The sequence below is a fragment of the Trematomus bernacchii genome, unplaced genomic scaffold (genome assembly GCF_902827165.1).
Source record: "Trematomus bernacchii unplaced genomic scaffold, fTreBer1.1, whole genome shotgun sequence".
In the NCBI taxonomy this organism is placed as follows: Eukaryota; Metazoa; Chordata; class Actinopteri; order Perciformes; family Nototheniidae; genus Trematomus; species Trematomus bernacchii.
The window spans coordinates 9,253,564-9,276,385 of NW_022987689.1; the positions used below are offsets into that span (position 1 = coordinate 9,253,564).

Below are 22,822 nucleotides of genomic sequence, written 5' to 3' on the forward strand. Positions count from 1 at the left end.
AACATTTCATAACATTAACGCAACATATTCGAGGTGGTTTTAAATAACATATCCGTATTTATTTATTTCCCCAAGTTATGTTTTTGTGTGCACTGAGGAGTCTCAAACAGGCGTTTGTTTAATCATTTTAAGATTGGCTTTAATCAATGTTTGAAAATGAATTCTTCATATGATAAATGAGAGGTAACATTTTATTTATTTCCACATATTTCTCTCCATTATTCCTTCTGCCAACGGTGTCGCAGTTTCTCGTCTCTCCCGTTGTTGTGCTTAGTGCGTACGCATGGGTTACAGTTTGCGTGGAGGACCGCACATTTTCCCGTCAAGTTAGTATTTTATAAATCGCAAACATTGCGTAGAAACTGGCGTACGCCATTTTTTGAGCGTATATCCCTTTATAAATGAGGCCCCTGGGGTGTAGCGCACTTCACACATTGCAGTACCCATAAGGAGCTGTACATGCCGCAGTTTTTGCGAGGCTGTGTCTTTAGTTGAAAGCCCAGTGGCGATCTGCTCATCTGTCATCGAAAATAATATGCTACACAGGGGCGGACTGGCCAACTGTGTGTTCTGGAGAATCACAGTACGTCCGGCCGTCAGCGAACCGAGCCAGTCGCAAGCGGTTCGCTGAAGGCCGGCACCGCCCTTTATTTATTTAACTGTGTTTAAACTGCATCATGTAAGTTGCGCTGACAGGCGACAGAGGTCCACAGCTTCCTCGCAGCGAATGGCACTTCATATCAGAAAGGTTGCCGACCCCTGTTCTAGACCCTTACACCAATCGTGCCCATAAACGTTTGTCAGAATTGAATTTATGTTAACCAACATGGAAAACACAGTAACTTAAAAATAATTAAAAGTCTGGCATTACCCTGATTTTATTTGTATTTATATGAGATCGTAAGCTTGTATTGTAACTTACTCTGATGTTAATTATTTCAACACAACTTCATCTCACTTAATTGAACACAAGAGAATGACTTGATGTAATGCAGTATGTCAGTGCTCCCCCACCTCCTGCCTCTCTCTTTGTCATGTCCAGTGTATTAGTTTGATGATCACACGGTGAGAGCAACAAATAGCAGCCCTGGGCTCTTCCCAATTTGGAAAGTGCTTTTTGGGATAGGCAACCTGGATGCCATTTCTCTGATTTGCACCCCCATATTTGGTTGACTTCTATACGTTTGAGACGTTGTGCAGTGGTCTAACGACAGTGTAAAAACACTACCTTATGTAAATAATTGTAGAAGAAATAAAAAAACTCTTGACACTTTAGTGATCTTTGCTCATCTTTTTATTTCATGATTAATATTCACATCACTGGTTAACAATGAATCACAATGAACATCTCTTTCATACCAAATATTCAGAATTGAAAGGGGAGATGAGCTCTATCTAATCGGACAGATGCCTCTAACAACCAGCAGTATGTTTGTTGTCTTCTGCATGCTCTTGCTATGGTGGTGTGGCCTACAGAATAAAACAGCACACGCTACAGTGGATCCACGCCTCAGCACTGAAAAGTAATTGTTTTCCTTTCAATTTGTAATGGTATGTTCAACAATTGAGCTTAGAACTACAGTATGTAAGACACAAAACAATTTATATTTAAAGTATGTCTAGTAAATTAAATTATTAAATATGTATTGCTAGTACAATTCTAGTGGTGAGCTCTCCTTGATAAAACAAACTATTACCATGCCGTATATGTGGTAAAGGACCCAAGTAGAACAAATACCTTTCAGTGCTGTGACGCTAACCCTCTGCAGGTGGAAGACACAGCTATGGCCCCCAGGTTCATATCTACCAACACTCCCTTTTGTTCTTGATCACTTTTTCCCAGTTACATCTCAGGCAATTAGACATCTCCCTTACTCATTGTGCAAATTTGTCCAAAATGTTTCCTAAATTTGGTCCAAGACATCCCTTAACTCAGTCCCGTGTTGGTAGGTATGTCGAGGTGTCTATATAGGAGCTGTCTAATACAGAACATTACATTCTACCACATGCCAAAAGACTAAGTCTGGTTAGTCTAACGGGAGGGGGGTGGTGGTAGGCGAGCGGAAGGGCTGACCAGTGTGTGTCAAGTATTACAGTAGTGCATTTCAATCCAATATTAAAATGGCAATTTCTATTTCTGTTTTAATACATTTCCACCAATTCTGTGATTTTGTTATCTGTAATTTGAGGTTTTTCTGTCTGTATACCTATTAAGTCATATCTCAGATCCTACCCAAACACGACACACACTGCCTCCCTTCCTTCCCGACAATTTGAATCTGGTAAATAGTGTTTCCAATGTGATCTATCTTCCAAAACAGAACAGAGACAAACCTTATACATGTATTCATCATCTTGCATCTTTAATACATTTTAAAAACATTCTTGAAACTTCAGCAGCCCTTTTCTTGGCGGAAAAAAAGGCAGACACTGAAAAAAGAAAAAGTACCCTTTTCCTTTCTTATGCTTTCGATCTTATAATAATAACATTATTAACCTTAAGAGTAACAGGTTTATGAACGCGAGAGCTCATCTGTCAACATCCACAACACCCTGTTAAGAAGCAGTACGATTATTTTTCTTTTCTTTTTTCTTTTTAAATTTTTTTGAGTTACTTCTGGAGTGATAAAAACATGGTGGTAACTATATACAAGGGACAGTGTGAGATACTAGTGGAAGGGTGGTGTTCAGGCGCTATACTGGGGAGTCAAACAGTTGTGAACGGACATCAGAGTGAACCTGGTTATTACATTTTGTCCAAACTTAAATTTGTTTAACTGTAGTCCAAAAATAACCATACTGGTTACTTTACTGATTCAGAAAAACTAATCATATATCTTCTATGATTCTATTAAACCTTCATTTGAATTGACAAGCTTAACAAATGAAGGTAGACTGGAGCCATACTTATTTTCAATTTTGTGAGCCAGATTTGCACCGAGCAGTACCTTTTAGTTTAAAACATTCAATTTCTGGCAAAAAAACTATGCAATGCCATCACTACTTCTAAGTGACCTTCAACACATCTCTGTCATTCACATACAGCTATCCGTCGCTACTTATCAGCCAACAAATACACTGATACCAAACGACAGACTTGCTTTAAGCTAATACTGTTCAAAACCGACCTGATTCTCATGTAAAGTCACAATAAAACTTCTTACACAACAACTGAAGATTTACTGTTCTCTATGTGTCGTCCTGGTTAGCACTTTAAGATGATGCCCAGGGACCTTGGTTACATGTCATCACTAATTTCATTTTCTGCCAGCTCTCTTTTGTGTATCTATAAAGGCACAAATGCCCTTCCATGGAAAAAGTATAACATCAGAATTCCCCTTTTTGAGGATTTCATGTATAGAAATGTCAAAAAAAAGAATTGTAACCTAATTCTTTTTAATGTAACTACATTATGACATTTCTTTACTCCCACAAAGTTAGATAAAATTACAAAATGTGTCCCTTAACTTAATTGGATTTGTATTTGACTTTTTCGCCCATAGATTCATAAATTACAAAACAGAATTACAATCTTTATCATTATCTGCTAGCATTAGTAGCTTACTGGCTAATGTCACTCGTTTGCAAACAAAACAAGCAATGCATTTTCTTTCAGAATGTTTGCCATTGAACAAACCTTGTATTTCACAGGTCATGGGATAGTACTTTGAAACTCACTGCTGCAAGTTCTCATTTTCATTGTTTAGGATACAACTTCAGTACAATTACTCTAAACTCCCTTATCATAACATGTTTTGCCAGAGGTAGCTCTGATGCCAGTCCTCTCAAAAATATATCAAATTAGGCTCCTCGAAGCTCAGTATGGTCTTTAAACTGAAACCTTCCCACTTGGGAGATGTGCTTTTGTAGCTTGGTCAAAAAGTAATAACCAGTGAATGTTGACAGAAACAACATAAGGGCAGACTGGAGAGTAGAGTGTAAAACTATCATAGCCAATAGAACAACACCGATGACCAAAGTTCCACTAAAATCCACTAAGCTGACCAAGAGAAAGGGGTCCCGATGTGTCATTCAAGATACACCACATCAGATCATCCCAATAACATGCTCTTACACTGAGCATCCAACACACATTAAGACTAAAACTTGTTCCTCTGTTATATGCACAAACCAATATCTACAACTATCAAAGTGCTTTCATTCCTTTGTTCTCTCTATTCCCGAAGAAAGATTCACATTATCGTGTTCACATATGATCCACACATATGTCATGTTTTACTTTTAGGCAACTCATGGGAATGATTTTTGTAGGGAGCAGTACAATATTAAATATGCATCAACGGTGCTTTTTAGTGTTATTGACGACTATTTGATCACTTGTTCTCTGATTATCGTAACTTCATCTAACTAGCGAGACTGTTTTGCTGCCAAAAGCACACATGTACAGTACACAGCTGACAATGTTTTACCAATATACAGTAAAGCAACTTCACTTCAGTGCATCATGAAATGAACAAGACTGTGTTCAAAGTGTACAAGAGACTTTTGAGTTTTAAGAGGAGCTGTACATAGGTAATATAATTCCGATGGTTTTCATTGTTCCAGATACAATAACATATAGTGTGACCATCAAAATATTTAATGGGAACAGTATGTAGCTTGACTGGAGCTTCACTAGCGGTGATGTAAGGTTTCTCAGTCGGCCTTTGTTAAGTCTCAGCGCCAGACTATCAGTGTTCTAGAGGCCAAGCAGCGCTCTCTACAGGATGGATGCAGTAGTAACACTTCACACATCTGACAACTACGGCAACACCCCACAAACACGTCACTAATCCTTCCTAGTTTTAGCGGAGACCATCGCAGGCTTTAATGCACACTGCATAGAAATACAGGGAGTAGATAGGGCTTTCAACATTTAGCTGCTTCTACTATACTTTTTTCTGTGACACACAACAACGCTTTTGGTCTGTAAATCAAAGTCACATCACAGTGCTGTTTTCATAGAATCAAAAATGCATTGCACTGAATTGAGGTGATTTCCCAACATAATACATAATTAGGATTATCTTTAGTGCATTACCACATTGTTTTATGAAAACACTGCTAAATATGTGGATCTATTTCAATGTGTCCCCACTGGATGGCCCCAGCTATAGTATTTGCAGGATGTTCTTGGTTCTGAAATACTGGTGCATTCATGGCATTTAAGAGCAAAGTAAGAACATTTCTAATAATATTATCACATTTTTTAACCTTTAAAGATTTGTATATCCAGTGGTATCCTATACATAACAAAGAACAACTCAAAGCTTAATAAAACAGAAACAAATGCATTTAATAAGCTATTTACTTCCATCTATTTACACTACAGATGTTGAGTAAAACACATGCTAAAGTGGTAACTAAAAACATGATCGTGAGCATCTCTTAGTAGGCTCAATCTACTAAATAAGCAATCAAGAGTTGCAAAAAACACTCACAACTTTAGACTTGCCATGGATGTAACATTATTCCCTTTAGTTAACACATCTTCCTCAACGATAACTCCTTTAACTGCCTGTCAACTTCTGTGGTCGATCTCTGTCCATGTGCACGTAACAGGGGACGTTCCCAACTAATATCACTGTACTGCTGTCCGAGAGCTGGAGTGAAAGACAGGAAATACACAAAAAGGGGACAGGGTGAGGTGAGCCTATGATGAAAATGTCAGACAATGACTACGCTAGGAACAACAAACCGAAACAGCTCATCATTGTTTTAACAATATCAGCATAGACAACCAAAATACTATAATATAACAGAGTTGGTATCATAAACAGAAAAATGCTTCGATGAACAGAATACCGTTTTTATTTCAGGGTGTTCATCTGTGTGTTTTATATTGTTTGTGTATGTGTGATGATTTATTTGGGTGTGTGTGTGCTTCCTGTTTATAGATATCTGTGCTTATGTGTAGGTTTGTTTTTGTGGGAGGAAAGTAAGCGGGTCTCACAGAGAGGATTCTAAGACGCATCGGCCAGTTGGAAAACGGAAACCGGGTTGAACAACGTGACCAGGAAGTACCACATGCGCGAGAGAATGAAGGTGTCTGTCTGTCTGTCTGTAATAGCCATATGTGAAGTTGTAAAGCTAAACACAGATCAGCGTGACTGCTGCGGTCTATAGCTGTATGACGGGGACTGAGGATACAAGGGAGCTTTGCGATTACAGTGGAAACCTAAGAGTTATAGTGCAGGAGAACAGGGTTGCATGTGCTTTGACAGGAACACACTTACGGAGAAGAATAAGACTTTATTGCCCCCAGACTTGATGCCATGCGAAGGGTCGGATGTGAGCTACATTTTAAGATAAGGTTAAGGTTGCTTCAGATTTTTTTTGTGCCATTTTTTAAATCATCAAACAAAACCAAACCGGGCTGTAGTCCTTAAACATCACCCGTAGTTTGTAGACTTGTCCTACAAGCACGGGACCAGGACGTGAACAGTTTAGTAACATTAAGTGGTGCTGTCAATATATCCCCAGAGGTGGGTAATATCCTCCAGAGGTCAGTAAGTACCCTGTTTTGTTAATACATATGGTTTTACATAGAGTAGCGACCACTTTGTGGAAGCTAACAGGGATTAGAATAAATAAATATTACGTTAGATAGAATTAAGACCCAGCCACACCAGAAAGTGGCATGGTGGAAACCGCATGTTTTCCCAAATCATGTGGTTTTAGCAGCTCTACCCTCCAGCAAATCACAAACTTGACTTGATGTGAACATTTTTCACATTTTCTCTTGTACCGTGTAGGCAAATCTCTGGTGATGTGGATTGCATTGTATAACACAGATTTGAGTGTGATATCTCCGCGTGACCGGGTCTTTACCCAGCAGCCTGTGACATGGTGGTTGACATTGTTACCGCGTTAAGAGAAGTGCTACATGCTGTATACTGTGCATTGACCCCTTTTATGTTTGTTGACTAAATATTGCAGAGTAACTCCAAGGTTTAACACTTTTCTTGAAGGGTTAAATAATCCTGCTCAAGGTCGCTCATTCAGTTTGAATTTATAATCACTTTGAGGTTAAATACTGTGATCGCAACTTATTTGGCATAGAGATCAAATACCTGTGTTCAGTGCCAAATCCTTTTTTTAGCCATGGCTACCCAGAGAAGACACCGAGCTCCCCCATCACTTGACGCCTATCTCTCTCGATGATTATCATGCACTGATCACATCAGTAAATGATGTTTCTAACTGAAGTAAGTCTCGTCTGCTTTGTTATAGCCTCTTCATTTCTGTTGTGTACTGTCAATGAATACATCCTTTCTTGAATTATGACACAGGAACACCCCGAAGGCCTCTGCACTTTGTTTCTGAACTGATGTTGAAACATCTCAAATTGTATAATCTGTTGTCTACATAAGCCCCTGTCCACTGAGCCACTGCTAATGGTTAGCATCATGATATTAATAGTCCAGAGAAATAGAATTGTAATAAATTAGGTAAAAATAAACATGTGCAATGATACCAATACATGTAATGGGAGATCATGTTTGAGGAGTTAGCTATAATGGGACAGAGTGCAGTTTTGTTAATACTGTAGATTTGGAAATAATTTCTGTCCGTCTGGAAGGTTGGGATGTTTGGATTTGAAGCAGACTTGCCAGTGTTTGCCCTGCTGCTGACTGGTAGCAGGCCCTCAGCTGGTAAGTATGCTTTGGAGCCAAGTGTACATGGACTGGGAATGAAAGTGGGGCAAATAGTAGCGTTAGCATAGATTTGCTTACATGTTCTAAAGATTAATGAGGATTTGTTTTGTGAAGGCTTATAGGAGGGACTTAGAAACTAAGTTCTGAGGCAGGGTGTTTGCGCTATAAGTATTTGTGTTTAAACTGTATCAAACTAATAGGTGGACATATTCTAAAACTGCCTATGCTCTGTATGCTTTCATACAGCATTGACTACAATAGTGGGTTTGTTGCGTTGGTGTAATTCAATTTAGGGTTTGCGGTTGAAGTCCTCTAAATCAGTGCCTACAAGAGGATCTTATCAGGCAAGAAGCTGGTGGAACCCAACACACAGAAACACAGACAAAAAGCAAGTGCTCTTCTCTGTGGTAGGCAGGGTCAAAGGTCAACCGTTGAGAGGTCAAAGGTCAGGGTTGGTAGCAAGAAGCTGGCAGGCGGACACCCGGAGAAACACTGAGGCGATCCGTCAGTTTGGTGCAGCGGTGGGCGAGATGAAGGGCGGGGCCAAAGGGAAGTGACTGCGCCGTGGTAGGTTGGTCGGTCGGTTGATTGGCAGGTTGGCGAGCGCCATGCGTGTCCCACCAAAATCTAAAGCTCACTGGGACTCAATCTGTTGATTAGAAGAAACTAGAATAAGAAACTAGGCAGTAACCAAAGAGAGAAAAAGAGGGTGACAAAAGTGATACTGAGACAGAGGAAACACTTCCAGCCAGATGGTCTGTTTCTTTTCCAGCTTACAGGCTGTCACTGTGGGGCAGGTTTATATGAATTATGTGCCAAATTATAAACCATTCCCTTTTTATATTGTATTAGCACTACAGCCATCCATCAAGTAGACAGAGTTTGGCAACCACATCAGGTGGCAGAAGTCTGTTGTGCCTCTGAACTCAGGGAGTCTGGAGGCTAGCTGCTGTGCCAGGGATGAATGTATCCACTCAGACTGGCTAATTCTTAGTCTGTAGGTCTCTTCATAATTTCATTCAGCAGCAAAGTGTCTGCTGTTTCTACCACACCGCTCCATCGCACACGTAGCACAGGTATACTCCAACATACATGCACGCATAGCTTTTTACTGTCAATTGTTGTGTAACTGACCGTTTGCTAAACCCCTGATAAGGGGTTTTCTTAACATAACAAAGCAACCGTAACTAGACATCTAGTAATTAAAGAAAAGTAAAAAAAATACATTATGGATTTCAACAAGAACAAACCTGATATTAGGTTATCAATTGACCAAAAGAAAATAACTAAAGCATATTCAAATTGATTAAACTGTGTGTTTTCTGCAATGCATGTCCAGATACATACAGTATGTGTTATAGCCAAATTAGCAAACCATACTGTATCATTACAGAAAATCACAAGTTTTGCATCTTTTTCATTTTCTATAGTTAGTTTACAGTCAAGCAAAGCCCAAATTTGATTGTTTTACATTAAATAAAATAAATCAATGTCTCTTTCTCTTCTTTTAATTGTTTAAATTATTAAAGTATACATCTAACCTCGATATCAAACTATCAAAAGATTATGTTAGAATTTTCGTTTTTTGTTATTTATAATGCTGTGCTTTAATACTAAATGCTGCTTCTTTATCTCCATCTCTATTCCAAATGGAGCATTAGCGGTTGAGGAGGCGGACTTTTGGCCAGTCATCTAAAAAAACATATTTCGGAAACAGCATAAGCTTACACTAGCGACAAACACTGGATTGGCCACAGGCACTTGTTATTTCAGCCAAAAAGAATCTACCATTGTCTGCAACAAATAAGAAGCCTGCTCTTGTTTATTTCTTTCAAAAACCAAAGACCTATTGTTTAGAACTACTGAGAATTTTGAATGGCTAACAGTACATCTAGACCAGGGGACAAGTGTGGGAAGGTGAGTCTCCCCTCAGAGAACACAAGAACAGCCGCGCCCCCCCTCCCAATTATTATTGCTATTATTATTATTATTATTATTATTATTATTATTATTATTATTATTATTATTGTTGTTGTTGCTATAATGCAGGGGTATTCAATTGCATTTCAAAGAGGTCCAGTAAGAGAAAATGCTGTTTTCGCTGTCTACCTTTCTCTTTTTTGAGCACGCCATTTGAAATTACTCACTGCTGTTTCTCTCTTCTTGTCTCGTCTCTGTGTCTGTGTTTGAATCTATCGTGCTGACTCACTGACTGCACCGATTTGATTGGCTGAGTAGCGTCACCTCCTTAAAACATTAAACAATAACTTTTTTAAACCTTTTTATCTTTATGTTTTTTATTTTTTTAACATTTTCAACATCGTGGATAAATCCTTATATGCTCCCGGCAACTCACTGAACGTCAACTCTGCCTCCTCATTACACTCACCCCCTACTTTAGTGGGAACAATGAGTCTGCGTCTTTGATGCGCACAGGCGGATGATGCGGGGTTGCAATGTAGACAGGAATAACCGCAGATCATCCTCTGGCTGCAGCCTTGACCGGTACTTGCTTTTGATCAGTCAATGCGGAAACCCGCACTCACACAGGTAGGTGGAGCAGGGCGGACTGGGACTAAAAATCAGCTCTGGAATCTCACCCAGCCCAGCCCACACAAATTGGTGGAGCACGCTAGTGAACTGTCAACGGGGGGGGGGGAGCCTCGCTGCGTGGAAACGGCCTGCTGAACGGACCTCTGTCGCCTGTCAGCGCAATTTAAATGATGCCGTTTAAAAAATAAAGGGCGGTGCCGGCCGTCAGCGAACCGAGCCGGCCGTCAACGGCCCGCTGACAGCCGGCCGTTCTGTGATTCTCCAGAACACACAGATGGCCAGTCCGTCCGTGGGTGGAGGTGAAGGGAATGAGCACTTTTACAGCCTTTTTGGCAAGGTGGGGGAACTCGGCCTCCACAGACAGCCAAAAGTGTGCAAGTGACACTTTACTTGTCTTTTTCTCGTTATTTTTTTCTCACGCTGTGCCTCCCCTGAAGCTCTCTGGCGCCCCCCCAGGGAGGCGCGCCTCATACTTTGAAAACCGCTGGTCTAACCCATTGAAGTATAGAACAGCGAGTAAGTGAGGCGCAGTTTGGAATGAGTCCTAAGGCTTCAATTATTGACGAGCACTTCATGCTTTTATTTTGTGTGTGTTTACACCCACTTGTCTCAGTGATGCGTTTGTCTATGCTCTGCTCCCTCAGGCCGTCTCCACCAAAAGGAGTCGGTGTGGGCTCCTTCACCCCATTCTCCTTAGCAACACCTGCTGGTCCTGTTGTCGCAGCGCCATTTGGGGGGGGGAATGTCTTCTCCTCCTGTAGCCAGAAATAAACACACAAGGGCAGGGACACACACACACAAATTCACACAATGAACACCTGTTTTTTGTCATAGTGTTCTATCTCATGGTACCACACCATCGTGTGGTGTCAGCCAGTAAAAGCACAATGAGTCAGCAGAACAAGAGAAGTTCAACGTTTTTTAACTGAGAAAATAAGAGTCGGTTTTAAAGTTTGACCTTGTGCCCGTTGGTCTGATCATTGCCTGGCCCCATGTTGTCCATGGATCCAATCTTAGACTTAGCTTTAATGTTTTGCTTATGGGACTCAATCTTCACATCCCCTCCACCTGAGGTAAAACAAAAGGTAGGTATGAGACCAGCAAAACATAGAATATAGATCAATAATGAATACAAATAAATACAAAACTGTACAGTAAGTCTGACCTGGCTTATATTTCATGTTGTCCTTTGAGCCACATTTGGAAGTCACCTTGCTCAAATCAACCTTCTTATACAGGATCTGCACCTGTTGATGAGGAGAGATCACAATGCAGCCTTTTTACAATAACTCACAGGGACGCCACATCCAGCACAATGCAGCCGTAATCAGAAATCCACTCTATTCAGTATCCAAAATCACTGTCATCCATTATCATGCACCTGTTGCGTTTATAGAGAGGATCAGGTTCTGCACAACACATGTTGTATTAAAGGAGACTGGATACAAGAAAGCACTACCTACCCATGCTTTATCCCCTTCTTTGACCTTTTTCATTGTTATGAGGTGCCTTCTGTTTTGTTTGGCTGGTAACTGATGATCCATTTATGCATATAAATTAGCACAGGCTTTTATAGGAGGACACGATCAGGCAGTTATTAGACTGCGTCACATCATGAGAGTGTGTGTTCAGTATTACAAGCAGTAATCTGACGGCAGCTGGCACTGATGAAAGAGCCAGTGACCTGCCGAACAGTGTGCAACAGGAACAATCATTTTTACATATTTGATGACAGAGAGGAGGAAAAACAGTCAGCCGGCTGTGACCCTCAATGATGTTAACATTTTATTAGCAAACCAACCATGATGGGTTCTGATTGACATTAGAGCGCCCCGTTATGAGAGGCTTACATGACAGGTTAAAATATTAATGACCTGGTTTAATAATACAAACACAAATAATAATTTAAATATCCATGATGTAATTTTAGACTGAGGAAACACACCTGAGATTTCAATAATTACAGAAAAATTTGAATATTGGTGCATACAGTATCAACCTTCTGCAAAAAAAAGAAACGCGATTTCTATAAGACTTTTGTATTGTGGTATTTTCACCAATCAGTTTGTATTTGCCTATTTTACATGAAACATGCCTTACAAAATATGTTTTTCCCACACACAGTATTGAGCAAATATAATGTAATGTGTGTAGTTTCATCCATTGTAGCAGGTTTCTTGAATATACTATTACTACTAAAGTTGACTTTGATATGTTTTATGGATTTGTTATATGAGATGTTTCTTGAGTATTAAAGCAGAACAGTTGCTGATATTGAGAACAAGCCCTATAGCTTTATCTGATTTGTCACTTCTTGGACATGATCCTTTTACGGTATACCTTTTGCATTGTGTTTATTGATCAGAGACAGCAAAGTGGTGATAGTGAGGGCAGCCCAGAGATGGATTATGATAGTGCAGCAGGTGTTTGGAGCAGATGGGAGCAACATCTGGAAGGGTGGGCAGAAGGACTCATGGCCAATTCACTTTGAGTGAAATCAATCCAAGATGCAAACACAGGCAATTAGGTTTAAAATATATAATATGCATTCAGCCAGGGTGATTCTAATTTACATATAAAATAACAAAAAAATCCTGATCAGATCTTTTTGTTGCCAGGATAAAAAAGTGATTGATCATACATTTGACCAGGAAGCTAAAATAGCAAAAAATGTGATATGCATCCACCCTATGCAGAGTCTCCCGTCAGCTCCAGCAGTACTTACTTTGCCACCTCCAGGGACATGTTTGATATTGTCCTTGGAGCCACAGCGAGACGTGATATGGCTGAAGTCCAGCTTTTTGTGCACTATCTGAACCTAAAGACAAGCAGGCAGACACACAGACAAGCAGGAAAGTGAGGAGATAGAAGGGAAAAGAAGGAAAGAAAGAAAGAAAGAAAGAAAGAAAGAAGGAAAGAAAGAAAGTAAGAAGAGCATGACAGAGGCAGACAGACAAGAGCAGCAGAGAAGAGCAGATCAGCTGGCAGCTTAAGTTAACAGGAAACAGAGTAGCCTTGCTCTGTACGTATGGAAGAGGTTCTGTCATTCAAATCCAATAATTCCTCCTGCATATGAGTGCAGGGATTATCAGTATTAAAAATGTGTTTTGGGACATTATGCCACTAATTCATTGAGGTTAAAAAATGGTGCAGCTAACTGGACATATTCTAAACTGAAATGTTTTAATTATTATAAAAATCTATGCTAGATTTGTATCAAACGATATGGATACTGACTGAATAACAATAGAGCGCTTCCATAAACGGCATTAACCAAAACTGATCAAGCACAGAACAACACTGGAAGGGTGGACAGAGCACATGCAACAGAGTATTACACAGGACAGTCAGTGGTATTGTGTTAACGCATGCTTGGTCTAAGCAGAGAAGCAAATGCAAGCGACTTATACAGGAAAGTGGAAGATGGTTAGTGAAACACTACACATAAAACCTATTGGTTAAAACTAAATACTGAAAGATAATCCACAAGATTTTGAAAAGTAAGAATGTTTAGGCTTCCATCCCCAATAGAGACATTTTAACCATTTTCAGGAACATCGAAAAAGAAATAGCTCCATTTATGAATATTCATTAATCGCCCTTTGGAGATGATGCTAGTTGCTTTTCAAAATAATGCACAAAGAAAAGTCAGCATACAGGATTGAAACCAGTGATGTGGATGCTTTCAAAATGTTCCTCTAATCCCCTAATTGCTGTATTCCTGCACATTTTCTTAGAAATTCAGTGTATCGCTTCAATCCAAAGCTCCTGCAGTTGTTTGTTTTTCTAGTGAGGTATCCAAGGGAACCGAGACACACACACTCTCCTACACAAAATAACTCCTTCCCATTGTTTTGTCATTTCAGTTTCATTGCGCTGCAGCAGACTTCAGACGCCTTGCTCCATTCTCTCTGTCTCTGCCTTAAGTCTTATTCGCCAGGATGAGAGCGGCATGATGACGCAGGTGGCACCAGCAAAGGATGACTCACTGAGCGAGCAGTTAGCACGCACACACATGCACGTACGAACACAGAGCAGAAGTTTTCCTCCTTCTATTTCCATACACCTGGAGTAGCTGCTAGGTTGTGCTTAATCGTGTCTCCTCAATTAAGGGCAGAAATGTTGCTATTGCAAAAGAAGGGACACTGCATGATGCTGAAAATGTATCCTCGTTTTAATAAAAGTGAAGCGTAAGCAGGAAAAGGCGACCATATTTCAAGTGCTACAAGACTAAAGACATGGAAGTTACAATTATTTTCAGCGTTTGTTCGTATGTGTGTGTCCAACCCAGTCTCACGGCATTTCGTGTTATAGTCACGAAATTAATTTAATCTATTGATTCGTGTTCACCACAGAACGATTTTAAAAGCAATGTATTTCTATTAATAGTATGTTTCGTGCCTGCACCACGTCTTTTTGTCCGGTCGGGTCTTGGAATACCAGAAGCTGTGTGGTTCATAAAAACATATTCTTACTCAATATCTTACCCTAAGCCTAACCCTATCCCTTTTATTTTAAATTGTATAATGTCTGAGTTTTTTTGCCGTCCGCGAGGAAAAGAAATGGGGCTCAGAGCCTCAGAATACTGAAATCTGTATTTTTTGTCATCTTTTTTTCCTTCTAATTAGTCATTATTTGGTGCAGGCACGAAACATGTAGTTACCAATAGAAATACATTACTTCTAAAATCGTTCTGTGTCAGAATACTGAAATCTGTATTTTTTTTAATCTGTTTTTCCCTCTAATTTGTTATTATTTACATTGCTTTTAAAATCGTTCTGTGCGACACGAAAAAAATGGCGAAATCGTGTTGGTGAACACGAATCAATAGATTAATTTCGTGACTATAACACGAAATGCCGTGAGACTGTGTTGGTGTGTCGTAGTAGTATCTTGTAAAAATATTACACACCAGGGTGTCCTTTATAAACTCCTGATATATATTTGGGTGTAGAATATTGATGGTATTGGAAGACAGTTTTTGTGAGGCACGTTGCTAGTACAAGAGGAATTGTAGGGCTAAGATAGAAGAAAACACACAACATTTTGAGATGATAGTAGCAAAATATTTGTTGGACGGCAATATATTTGTCCATTGGTGTCCTAATTAAAGCGATAGTCCTGTGAGTGTGTTTTTTCTCTGGTTACCACATTGTTAATCGTTGCAGTGTAAGCAGCAAGCTATAAGCTCCCAGAAACACTTAGCGACGCCCCATGACACAGCTGCTTAAAATTCTTAGCAGCATTGTTTTCACATTAATTGTTTTAGCAATAGTATAATAAGAGTATTCTGAGTTGTAAAGAAGCACCTTGCAATAGTTTCATACTTTAAAAAAATGAATCAAAGATGCCAACACATGGTTCATGTTAACTGAGCGTAGCTACATTTAGCTAGTTAGCTCTTTAGCTAACTGTAGCTACATTTAGCTAGTTAGCTCTTTAGCTAACATTACTGACCCATTTCAGCAACTTTTAATATTTACTGCCACTCTTACCCAACATGTAACAGATTTAAAATATTTATAAACAGGACATGTTTGTGATTTATTGCTTCTTTCTATTAATATGTTATAAGATCTAAATACCAGACTCTAAGATGGCCTCCATTCATTACTATGAAAATATGTCACTCAGCAAAAGAGTGTTTCTGTCTTTCTGGTATGCTTCTATCGGCACATCAACTTTAACAAGACTTTTCTTGACTTTTAAAATGTTAAACTATGATTTGAGAAATGCATAAAAGGAAAAAGATCAATCATTTCACTTTTTGAGTTTGAAATGTCCCCTCAACAGTTTTTCTGTTTTAAATACCTGTCTATGATGCAAGTAAAGTGACTAACTCTAGGGAATCTTGAGAAATCTTGTTCAAAAAAGGGTTTTAGGTTTAGTTGGTCACATAATATGAGCAGTGATGCATTCTGCTTGTTAATAATACTGTTGTTTAATAATGATATTCTTTATGAGGGTGGACTGATATTAACTAAGTTCATGAGGTGTTGTAGGGGGTGGATGTAGAATGGGTGGTGTATGTGGTGAATGCAAAGAGAAGATGGGACGATGTACTTCTGTGTGAGGTGTGTGAAGGTGTCGATGGTAGGGACTCACTTTAGCCTTGGGAGCGGGGTTGGAGGGGTCTGATGCCTTGATGTTCGGGGAAGAAGAGCCCTGGGGAGACAACCACCCCATAGGTCAGTAAAACATCCAATACACCAAATGCAACAACACAACAGGAAAGGTGGAGGGGTCATGGTGGGTTAGCAGCTGGACCAATCATATGAGTGTAGCCTATGGGTCATTACGACCAATCAAGAGGGAAGCATGAGATTGTTTTAAAAATTGCAGCTTGGATTAAAAAATGGCAGACTGTACCAAAGCTATACAGCTCAATAGTGACTGCCTCTTTTTTTAATTGGCTCCAGTTCAAAGTGTGAATTTCCCATTAATTTATTCAGTAGACGTTTCGGAAAATCGGTACATGAAGAGTTTGAAACCAAGCCAATCAAATATGAGATGAATCGCTATCAACTAATTATTTGATTCAGGGAAAGAAAAAGACAAACAGAAAGAAAGGCAAAAATACAAAGCTGTATTCATAATTAGTTTAAGACTGAAGGAATTAACCATCCCATTTTCATAATACAAGAACATTCCAAACAAGCTACCATGAGAGCAGTCAATGTTGACACCATGGTGCGCTCACTAGCTGTTCATGGGTGTGGTACACATTTCTATGGTAACAACAAGCTCTGCGAATCAGAGACCTTTCTGTTACATCCCACTATTGTGTGTTGTGTTTATTTTTACTATTCTTTATTTCAAAAAATGAATGGGATATTCACTTAGGGAAGCTCACTGTTAAACTCTTCAATCCAATTCTCCTGGGAAATGCGTGTGAATCTGTTTAAACATTTGACAGTTGCAGCACCAATTAAGTGTTAGAATTAATAACGGGCTGCCCAAAAGAGAGGATAATAAAAAAATATGTATACATATGTCAGCCAATCAGATGTGCTGTATCAGATGGATCGCTGAAACTTTTCAAAACATGACATTGAGTTACTGCAGGTTCATAGAAATAAAATGTCAGTTTGTGAGAAGGGTCGATCAAATGTCAGCACAGAAAACAATAATTACACAATTCGCAATACAAACATTAAATGTAACATTATTGGTACAAACAAGTCATTCAATAACTACTGATGATGGAAGGGCTGATAAAACTGTTGAATGGGACATTTTAGAATACATATTAGACAGACCAATTTTCATTATCAGTGGAGATACAGTGCCCCTTATTGTGATGCAGGGACGCGATGTGTCTGTGTGTGTCAAGTGGTTTCACTCTGACGGACTGACAGATTCGAGAAAAACATCAGCATGAAAGAGTGAATCTTGCCAGAAGATAACAGTTGAATGGTGACAAAACAGACAACATTTCCCTGTCGACTGCTCCTGTTGCGTGTGGGAAAATACGAGGTGAGGCCAATTTCACAGAACCATTTGGAGAGGCAGCATCTCCTTCTCCTCACTGATCTAACTTTAATTGGACCATGTGATCATGGCTAAATGATACAGGTTGAGGCATCACTGTGAATGTAAAACAGGGTGTTGCTAAAAAAGGAGCATGCCTGCTGTTTCCTAGATAAATAGGGAGTGGGGGGTGGCATCTTTGCATAGATGGTTTGCAAAGCCTTTCTACTGCTATATGTACCGCAATATGCCAGCAGGAGGTGGAATACGGAATATAAATGAATATGAAACAGCTCAAAAAGCACAAAAAGCTATATTTGACATCAGTCTCTTAAGAAACGTTTTCATGCACACATTAAAGAAGAATAGATTAAATTAAATCAATTTTGGATGTAAAGATAAATGTAAATAATTCAAAAGAACACATATTAACTCGATGGAGACATACAAACACCTGGAAATGTATGGCAAGAAAGGACTAACAAAAACATGACAAAAATGTAAGTGGCAACATGTTTCACGAAGATCAACCAGCACAGAGGTGATAATGAGAGAGTTGCAAATCTGACTGAATTCAGTAGACTGTGTAGAGCATGCAGTAATCTCTGTTGGTTTTAGTCGTTGTAACATCTGTATGTGGATATGCAGTACATCCAACAAATACATTAACCCTGCATCAACACTAACAATTAATTTCTCCATAAATTAATGTAATTTTATTCTCAGAGATTTGTCTGAAGAAAAAATAGTGTTATATATTCTGCAGAGTCTGTTCTACATTTCAATAAAGCACCAACAAGAAGATTCTCTAGTGTAAACGGTAGAAATAAGGCTTCTGGAAAATGATGGTGAAAATGTGGAGGATTTAAAATGTAAATACAGTTACATCCAGTGCACATTTTTATCTTTGCATTTACTGTGTCAAAAATAGATGGAAGAACACATGATACAAGAAAAATGATTTAACTGGTGACATGCTTTGCACAACACAGCAATACAATAACCTCTTCACCTTGTTTTCTCTGTTATGATTTGATTTGAATAAGGAACGGAAAACAATATAAACAAATCATTCTAATCATTCATTCAAGTTTCAGCAGGTAATCCTGCTCAGATGTGTTTGTGACACAGCTCTTCCCCTTCATTTGATCATTCATTTATACGTGATTTTTTTTCGGCAGATAATTTTACAAACCAATCACTGCCAAGTGTTGATTATATAAGAGACTACTTGCAAAGTATTTCAAGAATCTTGACAGGTATATCACTGTCCTGAATTATTCATTGACATTTCTCGTACTGTCCTACCTTTCCTCCTCCGGGCTGGTACTTGATGTTGTCGATGGATCCGATCTTGGAGCGGATGTTCTTCAGGTCAGGTGTCGGAGCGTTGAGGGGGCGTGGGGTTCGAGGAGCACGGGGCACCGGCGGCTTCTTCTCCATTGGGCTCTGCTTGGGCACCGGGGGTTTGGTGAGGACACGACGGCGATGACTGGCTTCACCGTTGGTGGAAGCAGCGGGAGTAGTGATGGAGGCGGGGCGAGGACGGGCTTTTGGAAAAAACAAAGATAAAAGTATTGTTTATTTAAATCAAGGCTGAAGAGTCAAAAGACCATCTATGTGAAGTCAGTATTAACATCAATGAAATGTGTACATATTGCTTGACAGAGTTTATATGATTAACCATGATTTTCACCACCCATAAATAAGGAAATGAACTAAGTCTAGGAAAGACGAAAAAGAGTAGCGTGTGGTTTTTGTAACTGAGGCACTGATATTGATCAAAACATCTTATATATATATATATAATCTTATATGTGAAATCACACGTGTAACACCAATGATATGGTAATTTCCTATCATAGGACAGTACAATGACACATTGTTCAGTGAAGCTGGGCGGACGTTTAGAGATTAGGCGCCATTAAACCCCAAATTGGTTGCATCTGGGTCATTTAAGAATCAAGCCAAATTTCTGCCAGACCGTTTCTCATTTGATGTGCAGATTGAGGGGGGTCACAACGGCTAATTAATCGCTTGAGCAATTCAGAATCTGGCTGTCACTGCTGTCTGCAGTTCAATGATCAGATGTCCCAAATTGTCTTCTGTCAGAAGATCTGGTATAAACTGTAGTGTGTTGCACAAGGTAGGGTAACACTGCATTTTTCTCTTCCTAACCTTCTTAACATCGCAGCCAATCAATTAGCTTTACAGTGTAATGTTGACACATTTATTTCAACAACCTTTATTTTATTCTAGTGACATTTAAAATTCCATTAAAACTGTATTGCATTAAATTAACTTTTCTTTTAGTTTTTTCTCTTAGCTTGTTACCTGTAGGCTTGGGTTTCTTGGCCTCTCCGGTCTTGTTCTCGGTCTTGTCAGTCTTGTCAGTCTTGTCAGTCTTGTTCGCTGTGAGCAGGAAACATAACACTGTTAGCCTCAATAACTCAAAACTCCCTGTAGCTTGTTTGCTTATAAATCAGGATGCAAAGAAGTGACGTAGCTACACTGGTGGTGTCTGGACAAATAGCCGGGTTGACCATTAGGTCTGAAATACAGTGGGAAGAAACTTGTGTGCCATATGTGTAGACTGTACACAAAGTAGTCTATGGGTCAATCTTTTCTGACAAATATACGTCAGTTTTTTTCAATAAAATCCACAGCACAAGCATCTCTGGCATAGCTTTTGTAAAATGTGTTACCAATTTAACTAACACATTAAACCTCCGATGATCACTATTTTTATTTTACCAAAGAATGATGTTTTTTTTAGCCCTTAATTTGGTTTAACCCACATTTACGGTTTATTCTCAGCGCTCACATAAAGATTGAAGCTCTAAGCTGCTTAAAAAAACACGCTGAGTGTACCTGGCCTGCCAAGCACTTATCTGTAGATAGACAAAGCGACAGACTAACTGGTGAAGGAACAGACTAAACAGCGAAAGAGACACATATTTAACACATTAGCCATAACAATTTTAAAAGGAAATAAATATTGCTACTGCTTGCAACAAGTCACCAAACACTATTATTAGATTTTTCAAAAATACGCTATAGAATACTTGAGAGGTATGACAAGCTGGAAGTTGTCGTGTATTTTTCTATTGCCAAAATCCCATCAATAGGGGAAGAAGCGTGTGATTGCCATAGTCAAGATTTCATTTCCAACACATTTCTGTGGTTGGCTGCTCATAAATAAGTTGCCAAATGTTCTTGATTGATCAACTCTATAGGATGTAAAGCTGACTTGAAGATTGTGTTGCTTGCAAAGTGAGCAAAACTGAGTCATTTCACAGTTTCTAAAAGGTGTGACAGTATGTCCATCATGTTGATAAAGTTGTGCTGTATTTGTAATGCTGCCAACGTGGAAGAGGCATAAAGAAATGACACTAAACTGCTGTCATCAGGGCAACAGCAACCAAATTAATGGAGCTCACTCATGCAACTAAAATGAAATATGCACCTCGCAGTACATACAGTAACACCCATCACTGTGAATGGGCTGAATAAATGATATTCTCTGAGTGTGCTGAGCTGAAGCGCACAAAAGGCAGAAAGCCTGTTGGACTCACATAGCTCTCACTGAGTCATAGCTTTCTCAGAGAGGTGAGATGCTGTTTGTGATGCATGGTTAAAAATACCAGCAGGGTGTCTTTAAAAGCCAGCTCTCGAATGTGATACAGTTTAACATATGGTAGCAATTCAGTTTGCCTGTTGCCTGGAGTGCAGCCAGTTTACATTGTGAGTCATTTTCTAGCTAGTGTAGAAAGATCAGGTCCTGTTGTAGAGGTCATGTTTGCACTTTCAACACTATGAACTAGCCAAAGCAGAGCGGAAAAACTGCCTGTGATAACTCTGTTGTATCACACAATCAGATACAGAGGGCAGGCAAACACTGGAGATGTACAATACATCATGTTACTGCTGTGAGTGCACTTACCAGCAGGGGAGCCGTTCTTACTGGCAGCCGCACGGGGTGTGGGCGTGGCCTTTGGCACAGGTGTCCGTTTTTCATTTTCTGGAGTCTGGAAATTACAATACAAATCACATAACACGAGACAGATGAGCTGTGAGCGTTTTTGGGAGTTTGTAAGTACGGGTTTTACACTAGTGAAGCCTATGAAGTAGTACCTAAAACTTGTCTTTGCCAAGTGAAGTCAGATTGTATAAAAGTCTATGAGAAAATGACCCTTTCTCTAACTTGATTTGCTACCTCAGTAAGCATTGTGAAAATCTGTTTATTGACTAAACCTCTAGTTTTAGTTCTGTTTCAATAAAGCATGATGTTCTATTTGAAGTATAATAGCAGGCTATGATTTTGGCAGGGCCAGCTGTGATTGACAGGTCGCTATAACAGTGTTGTCTGGTTTGGGTGTTGTTCGTGATTTGTTCGTTTTAGAACTTTAACCCTTTCACAGTGTTTATTCAAATCATGAAATGTAATTGTTACATTTCAGTTGCCTAAAAATCTGTTGTTCAGTGTTTGCTTATACAGGTACTTAGTAGCATCATCATGATCACTGCTGATTCAAAAATGCCAAGACGGCAATAGCCAAAAAATCAAGATGGTGGCAGCCAAAAACCAAGATGGTGTGGTCAAAATAGCAAACTCCAGGCTTTAAAACAGCCATGGTGATTACACTTGAGTTAATCATGGGCATTAGCCGCACAATGCAGCCAGTTAGACAACTGCAGCCAGGTGCTGCAGTTGTCTCCACCTAATGCAAAACAGGACATTATTTGCTCTTTCTTTATATAAGCTGATTGGTGGACATGTTCTATCAACATTAACACTTTTTATTGAATTGAGGGTAATCTTTATTTTGTTGTCTGATTTTGCAATATGAGGATTTTGTTTTGTTTACATATGATGTGTCGTTGATAGTGACTTATCAGAGTCTTAATACATTCAGCTTATATTACTGAAATTCCTCACAGCTGCCCACAATCTGTTTAGGTCTACAGTAATAATATTAAATGTTTTAATTCTTAAAGTATCATGTGACATGACAGGCCACGATTGTTTTTGATTTAGAGGAACAGCGATCAAGCTAATAGATGTACTGCGGTAAACTTATATGATAGCTGTCTAGAATTCTAGTCCATCTTAATTAACAAATTAAATCATTGAGAAATAT

At 39.3% G+C, this 22,822-nt stretch overlaps 1 protein-coding gene across 1 annotated transcript in view; it reads right to left on the bottom strand.

Annotated features, from left to right (window-relative positions):
• Nucleotides 1-1,271: 1,271 nt before the first annotated feature.
• map4l (microtubule associated protein 4 like) overlaps nucleotides 1,272-22,822 on the bottom strand; it is a 75,801-nt gene continuing 54,250 nt past the window's right edge. The window contains exons 8-15 of the mRNA XM_034137877.1: nucleotides 21,625-21,709; nucleotides 20,016-20,093; nucleotides 18,990-19,231; nucleotides 16,317-16,376; nucleotides 11,377-11,458; nucleotides 11,170-11,279; nucleotides 10,816-10,966; nucleotides 1,272-8,307 (exon numbers count right to left, since the gene is read on the bottom strand). Of these exons, the coding sequence (XP_033993768.1) occupies nucleotides 8,303-8,307; nucleotides 10,816-10,966; nucleotides 11,170-11,279; nucleotides 11,377-11,458; nucleotides 16,317-16,376; nucleotides 18,990-19,231; nucleotides 20,016-20,093; nucleotides 21,625-21,709 (813 nt within the window). The 3' untranslated portion in view covers nucleotides 1,272-8,302. The remainder of the gene's footprint in view (nucleotides 8,308-10,815; nucleotides 10,967-11,169; nucleotides 11,280-11,376; nucleotides 11,459-16,316; nucleotides 16,377-18,989; nucleotides 19,232-20,015; nucleotides 20,094-21,624; nucleotides 21,710-22,822) is intronic.